The sequence below is a fragment of the Dryas octopetala genome, chromosome 9 (assembly GCF_963921425.1).
Source record: "Dryas octopetala chromosome 9, drDryOcto1.1, whole genome shotgun sequence".
Classification (NCBI taxonomy): domain Eukaryota; kingdom Viridiplantae; phylum Streptophyta; class Magnoliopsida; order Rosales; family Rosaceae; genus Dryas; species Dryas octopetala.
Genome location: NC_141374.1, coordinates 10,935,948 through 10,958,542, shown reverse-complemented (window position 1 = coordinate 10,958,542; position 22,595 = coordinate 10,935,948). Strand labels below are relative to the sequence as shown.

Below are 22,595 nucleotides of genomic sequence, written 5' to 3'. Positions count from 1 at the left end.
CTATAATCTAAATGTTCTTCATTCTGAACTTCCGCCCATGAGCTCCACATCGAATGAAAACAGTGCGGATCGCAGCTGTAAGAGTCAATCATTTTATCAGAAGAAAAGACAGAGTATGTTTAATTTTTGATTAAAATTAATTTCTACATTTCTACATTATTGTCCTATCAATGATGATATGCATTGATACTCTTTCTTTCTTTCTTTCTTTCATGCTTCTTCTTTCCATAGGAGTCATTCACAAGTATGTGGATTTTGGAGATAAAGATTATAAGTGCATTTACTGTGATGCACTTTTTTGGCTCACTGAATCCATTGCTAAAAAATCTACAGACAGACAGCCTTTGTTTAGTCTTTGTTGTTTGCAAGGGAAAGTTAAACTTCCAATTACCAAACCAACCCCTAACTTTTTAGACAATTTACTTGATGCAAGAAAAGGCCAAAGAAGCTCTGTATTTAGGGACAATATTAGGGCATACAATTCTATGTTTGCATTCACTTCAATGGGAGCCAAAATTGATCATTCAATTAACAATAGGCCAGGTCCTTACATTTTTAAAATTAGTGGGCAGGTTCATCATTTAATGGGGTCATTGTTACCGCCGGAAGGCGATTCTCCAAAGTTTGCCCAGCTCTATGTCTATGACACCTATAATGAAGTTATGAATCGCCTTAATGCAGTTAATTCTAAACAAAATAATTCAAATCTTGATCCAAAAGTTGTAGAAGGCCTTATCAAAATGTTTGACCAATCAAATGAGTTAGTGAAATTCTTTAGAACAGTCAGGGATAAATTAGAAAGCAATTCTATTACTGATGTCAAAGTAAGAATATTAGGAAAGCAGTTAGATCATGATAAACAATATGAAAGCCCAACATCTGATGAAATTGCTGGTCTCATAGTGGGAGATATTGGTCTCTTTGATTCAAACAGAGATATTGTCATAGAAAATCAAAATGGAGAGTTGAAACGAATAACAAAATTAAATCCAAAATTCATGTCTTTACAATATCCTATTCTATTTCCTCATGGTGAAGATGGTTATAGCCCTAATATTAAATGGAATCCTAATTTTAAAGGTCATCAGCCAAAAACAGGAAGGGTACCTATGAGAGCCTTTATAGCTTATCAAATTCAGGAGAGGCAATTTGAATTTAGCACACTCTTAAAAGGTGGTAGATTGTTTCAACAATTTTTAGTGGATGCCTATGCAACTCTTGAAGAGGATCGATTAGATTTTATTAGAAAAAATCAAAAAAACCTCAGGACTGAAGTTTATAAAGGCATTTATGATGCAATTTCAATGGGTCATACAAATGCCAATGATCTAGGACAGCGAGTTATATTGCCAACATCACACACTGGCAGTGCTAGATATATGATTAATAATTATCAAGATGCTATGGCAATTTGTAGGCATTATGGCAATCCCGATCTTTTTATTACTTTTACTTCCAATGTCAAGTGGCCTGAAATTGTTAGAGAACTTCTTAGAAAACCTGGCTGTAAACCAGAGGATAGGCCTGACATCATTGCCAGAATGTTCAAAATCAAATTGGATGATATGGTTAGTTACATCAAATCAGGACAACCTTTCGGACCACTTGCAGCAGGTGAATTTCATCAACAAAATTTGTTCTTTGCTGGCTTTCTTCCTTTTAAAAATACAAAATTAATCAATCCTGTCTTTTTTTCCCTGTCTCTCACATCAAACAGAAGTTCATACAATTGAATTTCAAAAGAGAGGATTGCCTCATTGTCACCTCCTCATTTGGTTAGAACACATTTTCAAATCATCATCTGCAGCAGATATTGACTCGATAATCTCAGCTGAATTACCAGACAAAACTTTGGATCCAACACTTTATCATATTGTAGATCAGTTCATGATCCATGGTCCATGTGGTCATTTAAATCCTAATTCCCCTTGCATGCGAGGAGGAAAGTGCTCTAAATTTTTCCCAAAGCAATACAAAACTGAAACTGTTTTTGAAACCAATGGCTTTCCTACATATAGGCGTCGTGATAATCCTAATAGCTTTGTCCTCAAAAATGGAATAAAGGTTGATAACAGTTTTATAGTGCCTTACAATTCAGAATTGTTATTAAGGTATAACGCTCATATAAATGTTGAATTGTGTTGTCAATCAATGCTTATCAAATATTTATTCAAATACATCAACAAAGGTTCAGATAGGGCTAGGGTCATAATTGAAAACAAGCCACAGGATGAAATATTATCCTATCTTAACTGTAGATATATATCACCATATGAAGCTGCATGGAGATTATTTCAATTCCCTATTCACTGTAGACAACCTGCCATTGAACGATTGCCTATACATCTGCCTTTAGAGCAAAATGTCATCTTCAGTGAAGATCAATCACTTCATTCGATTCTTGATCGTGAAGCAATTCAGGATACAATGTTAACCGGTTGGTTTCAAGCAAACAAAAATTTTCCTCAAGCACAAAACTTATGTTATTCAGAATTTCCTTCTAAATTCGTATGGAATTCCCGTGATAAGATTTGGACACCTAGGAAAAAAGGCAAATGTATAGGCAGAATAGCTTATGTACACCCTGCAGCCGGAGAATTGTACTACTTCAGAATGCTTTTAAATTCCCATAAAGGTGCCTTTGATTTTGATGATATAAAAACTCTTCATGGCATTAAACACCCATCATATCAGTCTGTATGTAGGTCTCTAGGTCTGTTAGGGGATGATAAAGAATGGATTGAAGCCTTAGAAAATGTTCTCAGCACAGCATCATGCACTGAATTAAGGCAATTATTTGTTACAATAATTTTGTTTTGTGATGTAGCAAATCCTGCACTCATTTTCGATGCTCATTGGCATAATATGTGTGATGACATGTTATATAATCTTAGAAAAACATTTTGTATGCCTAATCTCATTGTGCCACCATCTGAATTAAAAAATTCACTTCTCTATGAGCTAGAACAACTGTTTAATGCATCATGTAGCAGCTTAAAAGATCATGATCTTCCAATTCCTGATGAACAAAGCATGTTACAAATTAGGAATAAATTGTTGAGAGAAGAATTAAATTATGATCTTCATCAGTTAGCCAACGAACATTCTATTCTAATCACTCAACTCAACAAAGAACAAAGACAAGTGTATGATTCTGTTATAACTGCCATAAATGAAAAAAAATCTGGTTTGTTTTTTGTTTATGGGCACGGGGGAACTGGAAAAACTTTTTTGTGGCACACAATCATTAATAAAATTAGATCTGAAGGTCAAATTGTTCTAGCTGTTGCTTCATCAGGTATTGCATCCTTGCTGTTACCTGGAGGCAGAACAGCTCATTCTAGATTTCAAATTCCTCTCAATCTCACTGATTCTTCCATATGTCCAATCAAAAAACAGACTCATCTTGCTAAATTAATTGAAAAGGCTGCCTTAGTTGTTTGGGATGAAGCACCTATGAATCATAGGGATTGTTTTGAAGCACTAGACAAATCACTATGTGATATTCTATCGCATTTACATAATTCAGGTCAGACTATGCCATTTGGTGGGAAACCTTTTTTACTGGGGGGTGATTTTAGGCAAATACTACCAGTCATTCCATCTGGAACAAGGGAAGAAATAGTACATGCCACTCTTAACAGTTCATACCTATGGCCTTCTTTCAAAATTTTTTGTTTAAAAGAAAATATGAGGCTATCAAAAGAGGGGTTAAACAATGAAGAAAAAACAAAACTTGCAGACTTTGCTGCTTGGATACTCAAAATTGGTGATGGTCAAATATGTGATATAAATGATCCAACAGATGAAGAGGTATCATGGGTAGAAATTCCTGCAGATTTATTGATTGAGTCATACACAGATCCAATTGACTCCATTTTTTTTGCAACATATCCAGACTTTCTTAGCCACTTTGACAATTATGCTTACTTAAGAGAAAGAGCCATTATCACGCCTAAGAATTCTACTGTTACTGAGATCAATAACTATGCTATAGATTTATTACCTGGAGAAGCCAGAACTTATTTAAGTTCTGATTCTCTATCCTCTTCATCTGGAAATTTAGAAAATCTTAGCATAATGTATCCCACAGAATTCCTTAATCAGCTTGAATTCAATGGCTTGCCTCCACATAGTGTAGCTTTAAAAATAGGCATGCCCATCATGTTATTAAGGAATTTAAACCAATCTTCAGGGCTATGTAACGGAACTAGATTGGTTATAACCCAAATGACTAATAGAGTTATTGAGGCAAAGATACTGACTGGTAGCAACATTGGTCATAAATTTTTTATACCTAGAATCAGCCTTACAGCAACAGAAAAAAAATGGCCTTTCACTTTTAAAAGACGTCAATTCCCAATTAGACCAAGTTATGCAATGACCATAAATAAGAGCCAAGGACAATCCCTTAAAACAGTTGGTTTATATCTTCCCCAGCCTGTCTTTACCCATGGACAATTGTATGTCGCATTGTCAAGGGTTACATCAAGGGAAGGGCTTAAAATTATTATAGACAACAATGGAGAAATGCCAAATAATTACACTAAAAACATTGTCTATAAAGACATTCTCCAAAATTTAGTTTCAGGTTTAAACTTCTCTCTATGCATATCTAAACATCTCTATTTATTTTATATCTATACTCACTTACCAAAGTTTATTTCTTCTTTTACTGACACCAAATATATAATATTTCAGGCCTTTGATGCGATGAATATCACTCCAGTCAGAAGCTTGCAGCCCCATCAAGACAAACTCAAAATTAGGGTTCGAATTTGCAGGATCTGGAGGCCAAAGGTTTTTGGATCTGATCATCAATTCGCTGGTTTAGAATGCATATTGGTTGATGCAATGGTAAATCAACTGTTCTCATTACTTATTTTACTGATATTGTTGTTCCTTTAAATAAATCTCATTTTCAAAAATCAAATATCTTCACTTAAATATGGATCAAACATACTTCCCAAACACCATTTCTCAATGCAGAGACACCTTTCAAAAACTGTTTTCCTCCTAAAAAATATTAATTAACTCACTAACAATATTTTTTTTCAAACCATTACATATGAACAATACCCTGCTCAACAACAATACTGCAACAACCACCTTATACTGCTCACAGTATATAAATATCTAAACAAAATTAAACCGCTCCTACTAGCCCCAATTTTAAGAAATCAAAATTACAACACATAATTAAACCACAATTTCAATCTTTCAAATAGGAAAAATCATATCTGTATATATTTTTTTTTAACCACCTATCATCTCTCCAATTTGCAGCCATTCATTCATATCTTTACACAATTGTTTCAGGTCTTTGCGCCCACAATTATCTGCTAAAAAACACTTATACAACCCTTTTACAAATTGTCTGCAGATATTAAATATTCATATAACCAACTCTTTTTTTAAATAGTAAATGCTACCTTTGTTAAATGATCAAAATTCATATGCTCTATATGTATGATAGTTAGTCTAATAAACTTCATATAGTATGAGTATCATTTAGTATACCCTGCAGATAACCTATACAAACCAATCAATTTGATCCTCCATTTTCTCACATTTCAATATCATAATTCATTTGCTGTCTGCATTTTAAAAATTTATATGTTTTCTTGATTCTTCCAATTCTACCATGATTAACTAAATGTATTTTTCTACTAAATCAAGGGAGATGCGATTCAAGCAACAGTCAAAGAAATTGACTATGATTGTGTTGCTCCAAAGATGCAGTCTGGAGCTGCCTATGACATCAGCTGCTTTCACACAATCAAGAGCAGATCAGTCTACAAAGTCGTTCCTCATGCTGCTGCTATCATTTTTAACGAGAGAACCATATTCAAGCAATTGACAATTGTTCAACCAAACATTCCAGCACACCGTTTTCACCTCATGGATTACAGCCAACTATCCACACGCGTAAATACAACCACAATTCTAACAGGTGCTCAACGCAAAACACACTTTTTCCCATTATTTTCATTTATTTTATTTATTCTCTTACACCAATCAAATTATGATCACACACTTCTCTTATGCACCTTAAACATCTGCCTGTGATTTTTCCATGTATTTGGAAGATGTGATGGGGCGCATAACTGCAATACAACATCTGGAACAAAAAATGATTGACAAAACAAGGTTGGAGAGCAAATGTGAGGTGTATATAGAAAACATAAGGTACAACCATTAACCAAATCTTTACAAATTTAACACTTTTACAATCGACATTAAAACATTTTGTCCTCAATTTGTTTTTTCAGGCATCAGACAATGAGAATCACACTTTGGAGCGATGCAGCAAAGAACTTTGACCATGCAGCTATTGAACAGTTGCCACCACCAATTTTTATTGTTTTCACAAGCGTGAAGGTGAAAGAATATCAAGGTAACTCATAACTTTTCCCGACTTCCTGTTATTTGCATCTCCAATATTCATTACAAAACTTCTTTCATTTTTCTGTTACCCATCCGCAGGAAAACCTGTTCTTAGCAGCACCAACTCAACCCTGTATTTCATCAATCCACCAATACCAGAGCTTCAATCCTACAAGATTACGTAAGATTTTTCAAACCTTTTCAACATACCAATTCAACTTTTCTAATATAACTCTTTCATTCGATATTTTTTACCACAACAATTCAGTTTCAAAGATGATCCAGTGGCCATCAAAGTGATTCCACCTTCAGCGATGGCACAACTACCTTACCAACAATTAAAAGAGAGTAAAAGGGTGGATGTGGCAGAATTAAATATACTTGACCCAGATCTGCACAAGGTGATCCACACTCACAACAAACTACTATTACCCATCTGCATTTTTAAAATTGTTTTCATTATCAACCACATTATTTCAATGATTTCACATTTTTCACATTATTACTATAATATACCCTTTCAAAATACAATAGCCTACAAACTTTTACTGCTTTCTCATATTTAACACTCTTCACATCTCTCCTTCCCTTTCTGAAATATGAGGTATCTAAACATTTGCTCATAACCTAACTGCAATACTTCATATTAGTTGTACTCTAACATACTATATACCAACCATCTTCAAAGTAACAAACATTTATACCATACAAACTTTATCAAACCAAGCATTCTATACTTGAACCAAATCCACTTTACCAAACAATGTTTATACAAACTTATATGTACCAATTAACAATAAATATTCATACCAATTAACAACCAGCTAACAACTAAAACACTTATAAAATAATTATAACGTAGATATTAGTAACTTGAACATGAGCATCGACAAAAGATCAAATAATTACAATTATCCGGCCTGCCTACCACATGATCACCTTTCATATTTTTACATATTAGTAACTTAAACATAAGCATCGACAAAAGATCAAATAATTACAATTATCCAGCCTGCCTACCACATGATCACCTTTCATATTTTTGTAAAACCTCTATTGCACAATTAACTATAAAATTATTATAAGTATTCAGAAAATGTTTTGACTAATTCAATTTGTTTTTACTATATTCAGTCATGCCAAAAACTTTGTAAGCATTGTCCAAAGACTCAAACATTTGTATACGATTAAAACTATTTACTTTGATGGTTCATATGATATGCTAAACAAAAGTTTTATTCACCTTATTTTGTATTTCAACCTTTTATAACCTTAGATATCTCTCAATTAACAAAAACGACCAAAACTCAAAATCTACTCTCAATTCAACCACTATCAGATTGTTTCTTTTTTCTTATAGAGTTCAAATAATATATTTGGGCAGCCTACTTTCCTGATTGCATCATCATTATCATTTCTTCTCATCTTTATAAAAAATTTATTATCTCAAGTCATCCATTTTAAATCTTTCATTTCATTTAAACTTCTTCAATACCCTAACCACTTATTTCCAACAACTTATAGGACAAGCTGATTATCTGCCGTGCAACCATTACACGGTTTAACACAAATGCTGGGTGGTGGTACAGAGCATGTCCAACTTGCCACAAGCAGGTCAAGCCTTCACCTCAAAGTGATGAACTCATTTGTCCAAGACACGGCACCCTCACCACACTTCCTATCCCTTGGTAACCAATTTTTTTTTCTTTCTTTTTATGTTTGGCAAACAATTATAAACTATATACTTTATACACTTTAACCACTGTGTATAGTTCTCACCTGTACATAACATACATTCTTTAAAAATACCATGCATCCTACATTTTAAAATTATTTATATTTACCATGCATAATGCACATCCATACTCCCTATTTTCATTACTAACAAAACCCTTAGGACACACCTTAAATAATTAAACCATATAATCACTTTTGCACATACACTTCATCTCTCTTAACAAATAAATGTAATATTACCAGAATACAAAGCTAGCAAGTTTAAAACCTGACAACATTCTTGCAACTACAATCAATCAAATACCAAAAAAACACATGTATATACCACATAATGCGTTATCTTCAACCTTCTTATACTGTCTCAACTTACATTCTTCAATTCAGAAATACCAACTCACAATACAATTGCAGGTTCAAAGTCAGTTTTGCGATTGCAGACGCAAGTAACACAACCAGTGTTATCATAATTGGAGAGGCCGCTGAGCAACTTTTTGGAATCTCATGCTTCGGATTAGTTGTTGAGCAGGGTTTCAATGACCAGAGTCAATTCCCAGATCATATACTTCGACTCAGAGGCCAAACTAAAAATTTTCAAATCAGGTTTGGAGGCATGAAAACAGATTTCAAAAAAAATGACCTTTTGATCCATGCTGTTTTTGATGATGAAACCCAGATCCTTGAACAACCCTCTCTTCCAACCGATCAACAAATGGTTGTGCATGCAACAGAACAAACCAACCAAAAAACCCTTCTTTCCACTCCATCACCTGCTTCAAAAAAATTCCCACCAAAAACACTTTCTGGTTCAACAAGGGCTTTCAGAAAATACCCCACTCTCCCATCACCCAAAAAAGCTGCAGTCAAAAGAGCTCTTTTCACTTCTCTGACCAACGTAAGAAAAAAATTCAAGAGGTACCTAATTTATAAAACCTTTAACCCCTCATGCTAATACTATTCAAATTATAACACATTTTTTTTGAATTCTAACATGCATTCCTTTTTTTCCTGTTCTTCCAAAAACCGTCGCTGACAGAGAAGCAACAATTCAAGAAATCATCAGCAGAGATACAGCTAAGAATGCAGCACCCACAGAGGATATTTTGGGCTCAGATGACATCCCTCTCATGGCTTTAAAAAAAAAAACAACCAAAATCATGGCCAGGTATAATCCATACTCATACACTGAAATTGACAGATCATATAATACTCCACTACTATTTTTACTGCATCCACCATTGACTCATACTTTCAATTACACTTATTAAAACCTCATGAATTAGAATTTCTTACTTTGAAGAACTATGTACAGTTTTTATCTCGCATACAATTATCTTTTATAAAGCAATATCGCTTTTATCAATCTCAATAAGCAAATCTTACAATGCATTCCTTTCAGTTTATATAGCACTTCTCCACATTTTTTTCCCTCTTTTCTATATCTCAATTTAACATATTCCCTTCTTTTGTTCTCTACTCTCAAATATCAGAATCATTCAATATTACCAAACATATATTGTTAGATGCATTCTTCAATTGGTTCATCTTATACATATTGCAGTCAACCTTCAATTCTAACATTCTTTCTTTCATCCTGATCGTTAGATAATGATATATAATTTCATTTACCTAAAATCAAATCACAAAACAAACAAACAACGCAATTAACATCTGTTATTCATTCCTTTTTTTCTTTCACTTTAACCTGAGATCTTCCAATTTCTAACACTTTCTATGGTTAACCAAAAATGCAGCACAGCAGATAAAGTCCTCCCAACAAAGGACAATAAAGGAGACAAAAGCCCCACAGCAAAGGAAGAAAATAAACATGCCCAACATCTCCCCCTCCAACAAACCACCGCTCATGACAAAGCAAAGGACCGCAGCTCACCAAGCACAATTTGACCCCTTCTCAGATGACCACAAATACCTCTTTTGAACAATCAACGATTACATATTAGTTTCTCTTTTGTTTAAACTAACACTCATTTCTTTCATGCATTGTAATATTTTTTGAAACCTGTTTGCACTTTTAAGATATGATCAATATCTTAAAACAACAAACAGGCAAGCCTTTGCCCACATCTAAACACATCCTATAAAAGGCACTTATATTTTGAATCATGTGAACCCCAACGACTCATACTATATTTTCAAACCTCATAACTATTTTAACATATCATTAACATCTTAACAAACCAAACACACGTCTCCTCAAAACATTTTATCACTTCTTATTACCCGCAGCAACGTGCGGGCATTAATTCTAGTTGTAACCTAAATTCCAAAAATCCACTTCAAAACTGTAATATCTATAAAATTTAAAAAAAGGTTAGACAAATTTTTTGGGTTGGCCTCAGATGGTAATAAACTAATAATGGTAAGAAATCATGCGCTGACAAGCTTACCAAGGGTGTAGAATGCATGCATGAATTCTCTTTTACTGTGTTTTACACCTGTCAGATTCATGCATGGTGCAAATAGAAACAGAAACCATTTCAATTTTCCAGTCAGATGACTGAAGGCACCATCTGTTGCTGACTTGTCACATTCCCACTAGTCCCAGCTAAGGTAACTATGCTGGCCTTACTGTCACTCCTCTGAATTCATATCACTCCAGGACAAGTTGCTCTGCCATTACAAATGAAAGCCAAGACCCTGTAAGAATCTGTCTCTCATTTCTATGTGTCATCTCAAAGTCTAAGAGAACAAAACAGCGCCAAGTAACACTCAGTGAAGGTAAACTGAATTTTGCACTTGAGTCTTTCTTTCCCATTCTTTTTCTTTTTGTTCTCTTCATATTCTCACAAAAATTAGAATTATTACAAGATTGAAACTGAGAAAATTTTCATCAAGAATTGTGGCTCAAAGTGATCAACTGAAAAAGTAGTTCCATTTCAATCTTTGAAGTGATTTAGTTGGGTTTGTTTCTTATAACCTAAAAGCTCAAGAGATGTGAAATTTGATACTGATGTATCTTTTCCATTTTTTGTTTTTTGCATGCCATGTACATTTGTTTGCTTTATGAAATGGTTTTTGTTTGAATATTGATGCAGTGGATTTATTACAAGCTAAAAAGTTCTTCTATCTCTTTGTAAAGCCTTTACTAACAAAATCAACATGCTATTCTCCTCTCTTTGATAAAGCACAACCAACATGCAAATCTAATCATGAAGTGGGAAATTAAAACAAAAAAAAATTCTAGATTTTTGAGGTTCCATGTCAGCTGATTTCAGGGTTATGATGTAGGTTAGAGATATATGCATTTTGTTTTCAAAAATTAAAATTACAGTCATCCGAATCCAACAATGTAGCTAGGTTTTCTTCGACTAATATGTAGTTTCAATCCTTCAAAATGCTTCATATGAGTGTCATGTGTTGTCTTTAAAAGGTTTATGCATAGATTTTAATGTTCTCTTGGCTTATTTGCTCAAAAATTATATTATGAACCCAAAATGGATGATTCATATGTTGATTGATTTTGAGTTCTCAGATTCTTCATATACAAGTGACGTCAATGAGAATATTTGAAGTTCTAATTAGGGTCTCATCGAAATAGAGGTCATTAATGTTGAATAACAAAGTTTCTTTTGTTGGCTCATGAAAGGATTAATGTTCTAATTAGTCATTGAGTTGCCAACTGAAATGCAGAGATTTGCTAACAGAACGTTTTTGACATGAAATACGACATTGTATATCTTTATAGATGTTGTTGTTAATGAAATCCAACTCTTACTTGAATAATTTAGAATGTTCTAGAAGCTTCGTTGAAAATTATAGTATGTTCTCAATGTCATATGATTGATTAAAGTTTCCATTATGGAATTACTATTAATTTTTCTGTGCATAATATCTTCTTATGTACTGCATTTACTATGTTAATCTTGTTTCCTCTACTTGGCAGTCTCCTTGTTGTTTGAAGTGGAAGCATGATCTTTCTACATTAGAATAAGAATCAGAAAAAGAAAATAAAAAAATGTACCTAATTAAGTAGAAGAACCATCTCCTTTAATCTAATTTGATCATTTTGTGTAAATGATCCTTGGTTAGAGCTTTCCATATCTTATTGAAGTTATCCTGTAATCATGAGTTCAATGTCTTTGCTCTGAGTTTGATTGGTTCCCTGAAAATTTTGTCTTTGAATATTTTCCCATTCCACCTTAATTGCACATACATTCCCAATCATAAATTGTCTTGTCAGCCTATATATTCATGGTGCTTTTCATTTCATTTGTCTTAAAATTATTTTAATGGATGATCTTAAATATCCAACAATATGAATTGCACTAGCAGATTCTCTTGGAGTATAAGAGAAGAACAAAGTTAGGTTGTAAGAACAATATGAACCGCATGCTTGGTCTGATGCAGAGTCAAGACAGAGACTGATACGAATCTTGAAGAGTGTTTTAAGTCTCAGTCGTGGAAGTGTATCATGTTTGATCTTCCATTTCTACGTATTCATAAAAAATGAGCACTTGATCTGTGCAGCGGAAAGGTATTAGTTTTCACTTCCCAAAGTGTACTAAAAAACTTTGATTTGAACCATAAATTTGTTTGATCATGAGCAGGGACTAATACTGATATTCTCTTCCTTGCAGAACCTCTAATCTCAAAAGACTTGTTCTACCACCCTGGAATCAATTAACAGTGGTTGGATTCATACAAGCTTTGAGGAATTGGGAAGGACTCGAATCATTGACTCTTCCATTTATTTACTGTCGGCCTGCTACCCTTATGAAGGTGATTGGTAGTTATTGCAAGAAATTCACTGAGCTTAAACTTATGTGTCCTTTAGACGTAGAATTTGCAGTGGCCATTGCTTCATCTATCCCAAAGCTTAAGGTCTTAAGTCTTCAGTGCACAAGGGTGTACGAGAAAGCTTTGGCTCATATAGTGAACAAAATGGAACATTTAGAAGTTTTGAATACATCTCACTGCCTCATTGTAAAGGAATCTCAATATCCAAGCTTCGTCGCTCTACTCCAAGAACTTGACAAGTCAATAATTGAACAAGCCTCACGGCTTAAGCAGTTCCTTATTTGTCAGAAACAGAAAAAGTCATGTTATATGTGCAAGAAGGAATTTGGAGAATGGATGAGTTCAGTACGCTTAGACATTGATTTGGAAAAGATCCCATGTGCAAGGCACCATGCTTGTATGTTTGAACTTTGTTAAATTTTTTTTCTGAACTCTACATGTGAGCATGCTTTGAATAAACTTTTCTTTTCATGATGCAGTTAGTTTGTGATAAAACAACCTGGTCTAATATTTTTTACGAGGGTTTTTTTCATATTTAGTACCTGAATTTTGACCATTGTCTTAATGTGGTACCTAAACTTTTATTTGTCCTAATTGAGTACTTAAACTTTTATTTTGTGTCTAATTTGTAACAAAATGAATTTCTGTTAAAATTGTCAACAAATAAGGAGTTCCTTATTTTGTTAAGCAGTTCCTTATTTTGTTAAGCAGTTACCACATTAAGACAATGGTCAAAATTTAGGTACTAAATATGAAATAAACCCTTTTTATAAAGGCTTTGTTAGTTGTTAACTTGTTATAGAAAGCTAAGAACCAATTCCTAAAAGTAAACAACAAGCTTGGAGAATTTTTATGAACAAAAATCAATATGTGAAGTGGTGCCTGCTTTCTGAGAAAACCATATATAATAAACAGGCATCTCTTCATGCTACACAGACTGAGGCTAATCTCTTCCTATCTGTTGATTGTGCCTGATCATTTAATTTGTGCCACAAAAGTTATTTTGCATTCCACTGATTTGAAGTAGGCAATATATTGGACATTCAAGCCATCAACCAATGTGCTAATGTTCCTTGACATGGACATTCCTGAATTCTTCCATATGCCTATATGATATTGACATCAGAACAATCCCCATTTTTCTTCAACAAATATATGATGTTATATAGTAGTTTATTTGCTGTGCTTTTCTATAATGAGAAACCAGGTGGTCATTCCATGCAGACGAGAGTAACAGGACGCAAATATTGTCTTTATATACAAAGACAAAAAGAAAAAGTCAAATTAGGCAGCTGCTTTGATCCAAATTAAAAAAAAAAAATTAGGCAGCTGCTGTTCAACAAAGCATTACTGATAGTTCTTGTACCAATCAGAACAAGAGGTTTTCAACCTTAATTCAATAATTAGGTTTGTTATAAAATATAGGAGCAAATAAGTTTGAGCTTGGCAAAGGAGAGGCTCATTGGAGATCAAATGAGAGCTGAATAGAGCTCAATTTAGTTTTGAAACAAAACCAAAAAAAAAAACAAAACCAATTAAAATTATTTTTTGATGGGATGTCAAGCACCCAATTTTAATCAAATCAAGTTTTTGGTCCACCTTTTTAATGCATAATCTAATTGAGGCCCCATTTAGGGCCCAATACAAGCCATTATAGAATGTTGCAACTGACCTTTCATGCTGTCTATGAAACTACTCTATAGTCTATTGGCTCTATACCATGGGCTAGATATGGATGCCAAAGCGAATGATATAGAAGACTGGACTTTGTACCCTAGTCTTGCATCCAATCAAATGATTGATCTGCAAGACTTCCAGATCTAATCTCACTACATAAAATAGAATCATTTATATTAATTTGTAGAACTAATGTAAAGGAAAATCCCTTTTCGCCATCACCGTTTTTGTTTAAGATACCCTGTTTGAAAATCTGCTTTTAATATAACATTGTTTGAACTTTGGATGCTCAACTTCTAAGATCATAAAATTGATCATGAAAATATTGGTTTATTAATTTTCTATGGAAACGTAAATGGTAAGTTATATCTAACAAATTATTATGCATGTCAGTACTTCTATATAACCTATTTTTCGTGACGTACATATGAATTTCATATGCATGTTGTAAGAAAATTAATAATAGGCCATCGAAAATATAAGTAGAGTATCTGAATTCGAGTAATCAGTCATGTATATGTGGTCTACATGAATTCTTTACGGCAATCTTATATGTACTTTGTTATCCTATAAAATGATATTATAAAATTATTATATATAATTTCATTTATGCGAACTATATATGGATAACCCGCAAGTGAATGTGAGAATTTCTAATCCAAAACCAAATGTAAAAGAAAATTACAGAAAAGCAGGAGATCCAAACTCCGCCGCCCGTATATTTTAACTCAGATCAGTCAATCACCATGACTAATATTGAAAGGCATGACAAGAGCATTAATAATTCTCTGAGTCGGTGTAGGCTAATGACGTTTCAAAGAAAACTAGAAAAACTAGAAGACGACATTAATTGTTTATGAATAGACTCACTTTCTTTCAGACACGCCATCGCCAGAAAACTTCCAAACGTCATCATTTTTCTAATATTCAGTAGCTTATATCTTGATGGTTCTTGCAAATTTATGCCAACAATTTAAAAAACTCAGGGTTCATTTCGTAACCTTTTCGAAAACTGTTTTCTGTTTTCATTTATAATATTTATAAATAAAATACGAATTAAAATTTTTGAATAAAATACCAAAGGTCCCTTCTGTTTCCCAATCTACTCAAAATGCTCACGAGATCACAATCTTAAACTTGTTATCTATGAACTTTGCTTCATGACAGTCGTATACGATTGTGAATCATTGACAAATGTGGGACTCACATCGAACGACTTTCGTGAACATTCAATTTTGTTACAATTTATTTCTCATCCATTTCTCCTTGTCACGGTCCCTATTTCTTATCATTGGAAGATTGGAAGAATGATGAGGGATGAAGTGGAGCCCACATTTGGGTTGTCCGTGTACATGTTACAACCTCTTGTTATTTAAATCCCTGCTGGAAGATATATACTTAATTAGTCATCTAATGGCTATCGTTTAATAACCAATTAGAATTGAGAAATTTAGAAAATTAGAAAATTAATCCAAATTGAAATTATTTAAAGACTTTTAATCTCTTTTTAAAAATTTGACTTTTAAGTAGTGTTCGAACACCTCTCGAGCACTACTTAATAGGGTTCGAGTACTACTCGAGAGGTGTTTGAGCACTTCTCAAAAATTAAAAAAAAAAAAAAGTTAAAAAGTCTTTGATAGCAACAAAAAAAGAATTAATTTTTCAAATTTCTCATTAGAATTATATCATTGCTTAGATGCAAGAACACGTGATGGTGATGAAGCATGCAATCCCAAGTACACAGAACGTGGGTGCATGCCACTTGTCAAGTGGGATCTTGCACCCCCCTTAAGTCTGCACCAATAATTATAGCAAAGGAAAAATTATCAAACTAAATGAGCATTGCAAATAAACAAGGGAATTAATGAAAAGTCAACTCTCACAGCCCCTCACAAACCGTTTTTCAAATTAGCACTCCATTGGGTGCTAAAGGACCAGATTAGCCTTTAAATTCTGATATGTTCAGAACCTCAAATCATTCAAATGTATATGAAATTAAGTTCAGAAACTATTAGTACAAAGACATGTATCTGTTTCCAAATAATCAAACTCTCAGAGCATGTTTCTTGCATAATGACCTGCAAGGCTGCAACACAACACAAATCACCTTTGATTAGATATGCATAAAGTTGCAGAATGAGATAACAACTGCAAGATGATATTCCTAGGTTTGGGCAATTTGGGTAGTACTATAAGGATATTTTCGAAAATTTGGGGCGATGGTTGGGCATTTATGTCATTTCAACAGAATTAATTGTGAGTTTTGGCTCTATCTTTACCACAGTTTTTCCTGAGTCCTATATTAAAAGACTTCAACCCTGCTTGCATTTGAGAATTGTGAACAAACTCAGCTTAACTTGCTTCCCTTTCCTTGTAAGAAGTCATTTTTATCATCTTAAGAGTCATGGGAATTCAGAATCTCAGACTGCCATGTGTGGTCTTCATGATCATGCTCATGATCAGTCAGCAATCAAGTTATGGACGCATCCACAGAATGACAAGTGAAGGAGCCAAGCAAACAGATGAAACTGTATTCCATTCCCGGTTTTCATGGCATTTCTCTGCACAAGCTCTAGAGGGATCCGGCAAAGATGAGATCCGCCCGCTTATTGGTGTTTCTCTACGAAAAGTTCCTCAGGGACCAAACCCACTTCATAACTGATCAGCCTTCTTGCAATTATGTGTATTTTGAAATTTTCAGTCATACAAAATTTTTTGTAGTTTTTAGTGTAGATCATTACTTTTTCTTTTTGTTTAGTCAAAGATGTGTCATAGTCTCATAGATACAGTTGGGGAAGAGTGTGAGTGACTGTTAGTAAAGAAATTGTAAGTCTGTAAGCACTACTTTATGAATGGTAAAAGCTATTAGCAAGCACACTGGGGCATGAAGTTCCACAATGGTGATTGCTGGAAAATTTGTATATTTTCTGAGCAGGGCTGCACTATGTGGTGACTATCTTGGTTGAAGATGTAGATGATATACAAATCTGAATAATATTATTCTTTCTTCTTATTACATGAATAATATAATTGTATCATAAACACCATAGGTATCAAAGAGTATTAGAAAAATGTCAGAACCTACAAGGCAAGTTCTTGGAGGAAAGGTTCAAAGTACAAGAGATGACCAGTTCATTGGAGTTATATCACCAACTAGAAGGATGTGCACTTTTCAAGGTTTTACATAAGAAGTCAACATGCAAGCACATTTAATTGATTCTGGCCTGAATGGTGGGGCAGAATTTTGGCTCTTGTGGAGTATAAAATACTTAAAAACATAAAATATTAATAATCAGTTTTGCATATTTATGTGTGTTAGTTTTTTCCCTATGGGTTCAAACAATACATTTGGAAGGACTCTATATATGATGTAACTTCCATGTGAGGAAAAACAAATAGGAAAGTAGAAAGTTTTATTATACACGCCAATGTAATATATAAAAAATGATTTCTCTTATTCATTTCGGAAGCACAAAAAAGATTAATGCTACAAGCAACCCAGCGCTGTGGAAGTTTTTCAGTCAGACATGTGACATCTACCTGAAGACAGAACAGAATTATCGCTCAATAGTATGGCACACCCTTTTCTCTTATGGTCTCTCAGAATTGGCCGGACTGATTAGATTGCTTGAAATTCCTACAAGGACTTTAAAACGGATTGAGTACCTAGAAGATGATCTTGACACCAATACATTTAGACAAGAAAGACTGAGTTTCTTTCCAAATATATGTTTCTGTTCAGACACAACTATCCATCATATTATGAATATTATTATTAGATAAGCACTAAAGCCCCAAAAAGTTTAATCTTTTGGGGTCTAGTGGTTATGTAACATGGCATTGGTTCTAGGAGGTCCTGGGTTTGAAACCTCCACCTCTCATCCCCCCACTTATCACATATCATATTAATCTGAAGGGTGGGACTACACCTAAACCGTTTGCATTTATCTATCTATCCACGTGCAAGATGGGGTTGCACATGAATGAGAGTATTAGCTTGATATTGTTGACCATTCTCTGACCACTTGAGATTTTGGGGTGTAGTGGTTGTCTAGCTTATATATGCAACCAAGCTTAAACAACCAAACCAAATTGTATTGTACTTGAGGAACAAAATCATGGATATTAGTATATGTATCACACCCCTTTTCAAGAGAGTTGCAATAAAACCTAACCAAATTATACCTTACTTGAGCCTTGAGAAAAAGAAACAAAACTGCCCAGAGAGAGGATACTTAGTGCAGCTACTAAATAGATATCTATATTTCGCATAGGAAGGGGAGACGGGAAAAAAAGAATAAAGAGAGTTAAGTCTCCAGGATGAACAAAAGATAGAAAAACCAACCTGCATGCTTGTTCTTTAATGCATGTTCAAACCCTGCATGGAATACATATATTTTTATAAGATTTAGCACTCTTCATGTATTCATTGGTTTGGATGAATAGGGAAAACAGACCTCAAAGGATTCTCGCTACATAATCTCACTGCCTACTGGTTGAACCGAAATATGAACAGAAAGTGTTTTCAAAGTGATTTGCTCGAACTTGGACCTCCATATCTGTAATTTCATAAAATTTCCAAATGTTCAAAGGAATGTTGGTTGACTGGAACATAGACAAAATATCAGGAACTACAATTAAAATGTGTCTGAATCTTAAATTAGCTGGGAATTACAACTATAATCCAGTATAAAAATGACGCTGAAAAAAAGGCTAAGAATATATAGCTAAAAGGTTGGGAAGGACCACAATGGGGTTATCAAAATTGAAGTGTAAGAATTGATAAGAATGCACTCATATGCAGGTTCATACCAAAGTTGATGGGTGAAAAAAGGATTCAAAAATCAAACAAGCTGAATCAACCCATTGGATACTTACGTCTTTGTATTCTGAGCTTCCCACAAATATCTCAAGAGCATCAACTACAAAATATACCAGTGAATGACAGTCAATAAAATGAAGGTAGCATGTATCTGAATCTACAAAATTTAAATGAGAGCTCACATGACCGAAATCTGATCACTACTCCATGAGTGTACTCCTTGCTGCTGAGATTAAAATTCAAACCTGACAATCAAATACTAATAAGATACGATACTTTGTTTTGTACCACAAATAAGAATTTTCTACTATATCACCAGAATAATTATTATATAAACAGAAACCAAAACAAAACCAGATACTAGAGGACTTCTAAATTGCCAGTAGCATGATGACTTTTAGCTCAAACAAACCTTGAGTAGATTGGACAATTAAGGATGGAAATCCCATCATCAGCCCTTCCAAAGAAACTAATGCATCTTCCACATGTCCGGATGCATTTTCAACAAAGGAAATCAGAAGCACAAACTCCACACCGAAGTTGAATTCCTGCTTGCCAGAGTAATTGGAAATTTAGAGTTCTTTTAAAACTCGCTTTTAAATCCTAGAAACCAGAAACAGAAATCATATGGAAATTTAGAACCAGAAAGAGACTTCAGAAGTTTGATTGAAACCAAATTGGTTCTTAAAAATGTCAAATGAGACTAGGGTATGTAACCTCCTTTGTACTAGACAAAGAATTACAGTATCCAAACTCCATAGCATTTCATTGCATCAATAAAACCAAAAATAGAAAGGATGTTACTTCCAACCTCTCCTTTCCGGAATATAGGAATGATATCATCTTCTACTTCAGATTCGTAATCCACATTAAGCAATCCCTGTTTATGTACATCAAATGCCGGTCCAATAAGTTGAAATTAATATTGAACTATTCAAAACAAAGTTAATTAAATAGAAAACTAAAAGAAATGGAAGGCGAAAGAACAGAGTGTCGGTGATTACATGTCAGGGCATACATGGCAGTAAGGCAATACATGCTCCTTGAGAACTCCCAAGTAGAAAGGGTTCTCATAGAACTTCACGACGTCTTCTTTTCTCTGGAGACGCATGTAGACAGCATGGGTATATTTGTCGAGATTCTGATTAGAGATACGTCCTACAGGAATGATTGAGCATATAAATCAAAAAGAGGTAGTCAAGATAAATATGTAGATGGCCAGGCATGAGCATATGGAAACTTGCTAAGTAGGTTATGAATATAAGTCCATGTTTTAATGCAAATGAGACAACAGAAAAACCACCAAACTGAAATAAGTGTTTGAATTTGGAACTTTTAGAAAGCAATAGCGGTGTTCTTGAAGCCTGGATTGGTTGTATTTTTGTAAGAATTTGGGACTGATTCAGACAAGTAAAGTTCACCTAATGATATTGCAACAATGCCTCGCATTTGATACTGTGTAGTATAAAGATGGTCCAGCATATCCTTCTCTTCCTCATCAGATAAATCCTCCTTTGCTTTGAGCAGGCATATGTGTTCCACGACCTTTCTATGTAAATGGAAATTAGAGGAACGTTACATTTCATGTGAGATTGGGGAACCATATCCATATGTATTGGATTCGAAAAATGAACTTGAATACATAATTTGCAAATGTTGCTTTGTGCCCACCACATGGCTGCATTAAGCATACAGAACTATAAAACAAAGGATAATGTTAGAGGGATCACAATAACTAAAAATACAAAGAGTAATATGTTAAAGAATTATATTTTACAACCACATTAGCTGATCACATTATGTGAAAGTGATGTGTCTATTAACATATGGACATAATAATTAATGCAACAAGTGAACCCCACTTGCCTCGCAACATGGTTGGCGAATGTAGTAAAAAAACGTGGTACTTCTAGCGTTACTCAAAAGGAAAATACCAAAGAATAAAACTACCAGAAGTGGATATCGGCCTCTCTACCGGAGACCAATGAGGCTCCTTAGAAATTCAACCACACCCAGCCAATCTCAAATTATAAATAACTGAAGAAACCCAAATTGGGTAAGAATGTGTTTATGTTTTCCTGGTAATTAGTTTTTATCAAAGAAAATGACAACAGTTGGAGGAGCAATGAACCTCTTCTTGTGCAAATTGAGGCTTGAGCTCTGCTCCTCAAAAGCCGAAACTATCATTAATCCCGGATTCTTCTTCTGCCCCAGCCACGTATTCACAACTCCATTCAATCCACAAACTGAACCAAAGAGAAAATATTAGAAAGAAAAGAAAATAAAATAAAATACTCACCAAAATGAAAAACCAAAACCAAAACAATGAAATTCGTATTACCGTTAAAAGGGGAACGGCGGGAGATGATAGGGAACTGGCAGTGAGGGTTTGTGAGACAAATGGGAGAGACTGTGGAGCAATGAGCCTGAATGAGCATCGTTGGCGCTGTGTGCTCTTTCGCTTTCTTGCTTGCTTTCTTTCTGTGTCGCTCACTCTCTGAGTGTCATCAATATCACAAAATAGGGATTAGGGGGACGATCTCCTCCAGTATAAAATGGGTGGACGAGGAAAACAAAAACAAAAAACCAACTTTTAAATTGTGGGTTAAAATTGGCGCTTTGTTATGCAAAAATTACCAAAATGCCCTTTGCTTGATATGGATGTTTATTGTTTTAAATATTAGTGTGATATGAATTAGGCAATCGAAAATTGTTGTTAGAAGGCGAGCCTTAGAGAGTACATCTACTCAAAAATGGATTCGTAGTACGTGAAATTAAAATAAAGAAATAGTTAATATATTCAAGATAATTACGTATTTACAAAATACCGTCTCAATTCATCCTATTTCATCAGATCCGGGATGTGATATGGTTCCGAAGGATGAACTGGATATGGACAGTTCCAATAAGATTTCATTCTTGAACAAAAATCCATTTTTTGATTTATTTCATCTATTCCATGACCGGAACAGGGGGGGATACACGTTACACCACGATTTTGAATCAGAAGAGAGATTTCAAGAAATGGCAGATCTATTCACTCTATCAATAACCGAGCCGGATCTGGTGTATCATAAGGGATTTGCCTTTTCTATTGATTCCTACGGATTGGGTCAAAAACAATTCTTGAATGAGGTATTCAACTCCAGGGATGAATCGAAAAATAAATCTTTATTGGTTCTACCTCCTATTTTTTATGAAGACCCTTGAAGTTATA

General features: G+C 34.2%; 3 protein-coding genes across 5 annotated transcripts; 2 read left to right on the top strand and 1 right to left on the bottom strand.

Moving 5' to 3' along the window:
- Positions 1-485: 485 nt before the first annotated feature.
- LOC147273995 (uncharacterized) lies at positions 486-4,030 on the top strand. Its single transcript, XM_086228291.1, has 4 exons — positions 486-1,614; positions 1,718-2,111; positions 2,316-3,813; positions 3,998-4,030. The coding sequence occupies exons 1-4, from the start codon at positions 486-488 to the stop codon at positions 4,028-4,030; spliced, it is 3,054 nt and encodes a 1,017-aa protein (XP_086084417.1).
- A 47-nt stretch (positions 4,031-4,077) lies between these two features.
- Positions 4,078-4,709, top strand: LOC147273994 (uncharacterized). The gene is made up of 2 exons (XM_086228290.1): positions 4,078-4,591; positions 4,702-4,709. Exons 1-2 carry the CDS (start codon positions 4,081-4,083, stop codon positions 4,707-4,709), a joined length of 519 nt encoding a protein of 172 aa, XP_086084416.1. The 5' UTR covers positions 4,078-4,080.
- An 11,670-nt stretch (positions 4,710-16,379) lies between these two features.
- LOC147273993 (Stress responsive alpha-beta barrel domain protein) lies at positions 16,380-21,910 on the bottom strand. 3 transcript variants are annotated; one of them, XM_086227931.1, is made up of 11 exons: positions 21,720-21,910; positions 21,510-21,624; positions 20,800-20,927; positions 20,397-20,536; positions 20,190-20,258; positions 19,791-19,926; positions 19,561-19,623; positions 19,435-19,478; positions 19,014-19,115; positions 18,902-18,934; positions 16,380-16,642 (listed from the first exon to the last, which is right to left on the bottom strand). In XM_086227931.1, the coding sequence occupies exons 1-9, from the start codon at positions 21,814-21,816 to the stop codon at positions 19,029-19,031; spliced, it is 879 nt and encodes a 292-aa protein (XP_086084057.1). In that variant the 5' UTR covers positions 21,817-21,910; the 3' UTR covers positions 16,380-16,642; positions 18,902-18,934; positions 19,014-19,028. The 3 variants fall into 3 exon arrangements, 2 of the variants coding, with proteins under 2 accessions (XP_086084057.1, XP_086084059.1); XM_086227933.1 differs by lacking the exon at positions 16,380-16,642 and adding an exon at positions 17,532-18,193; XR_015119653.1 differs by lacking the exons at positions 16,380-16,642; positions 18,902-18,934 and having other exon boundaries at positions 19,018-19,115; positions 19,561-19,601.
- Between the last annotated feature and the right edge of the window lie 685 nt (positions 21,911-22,595).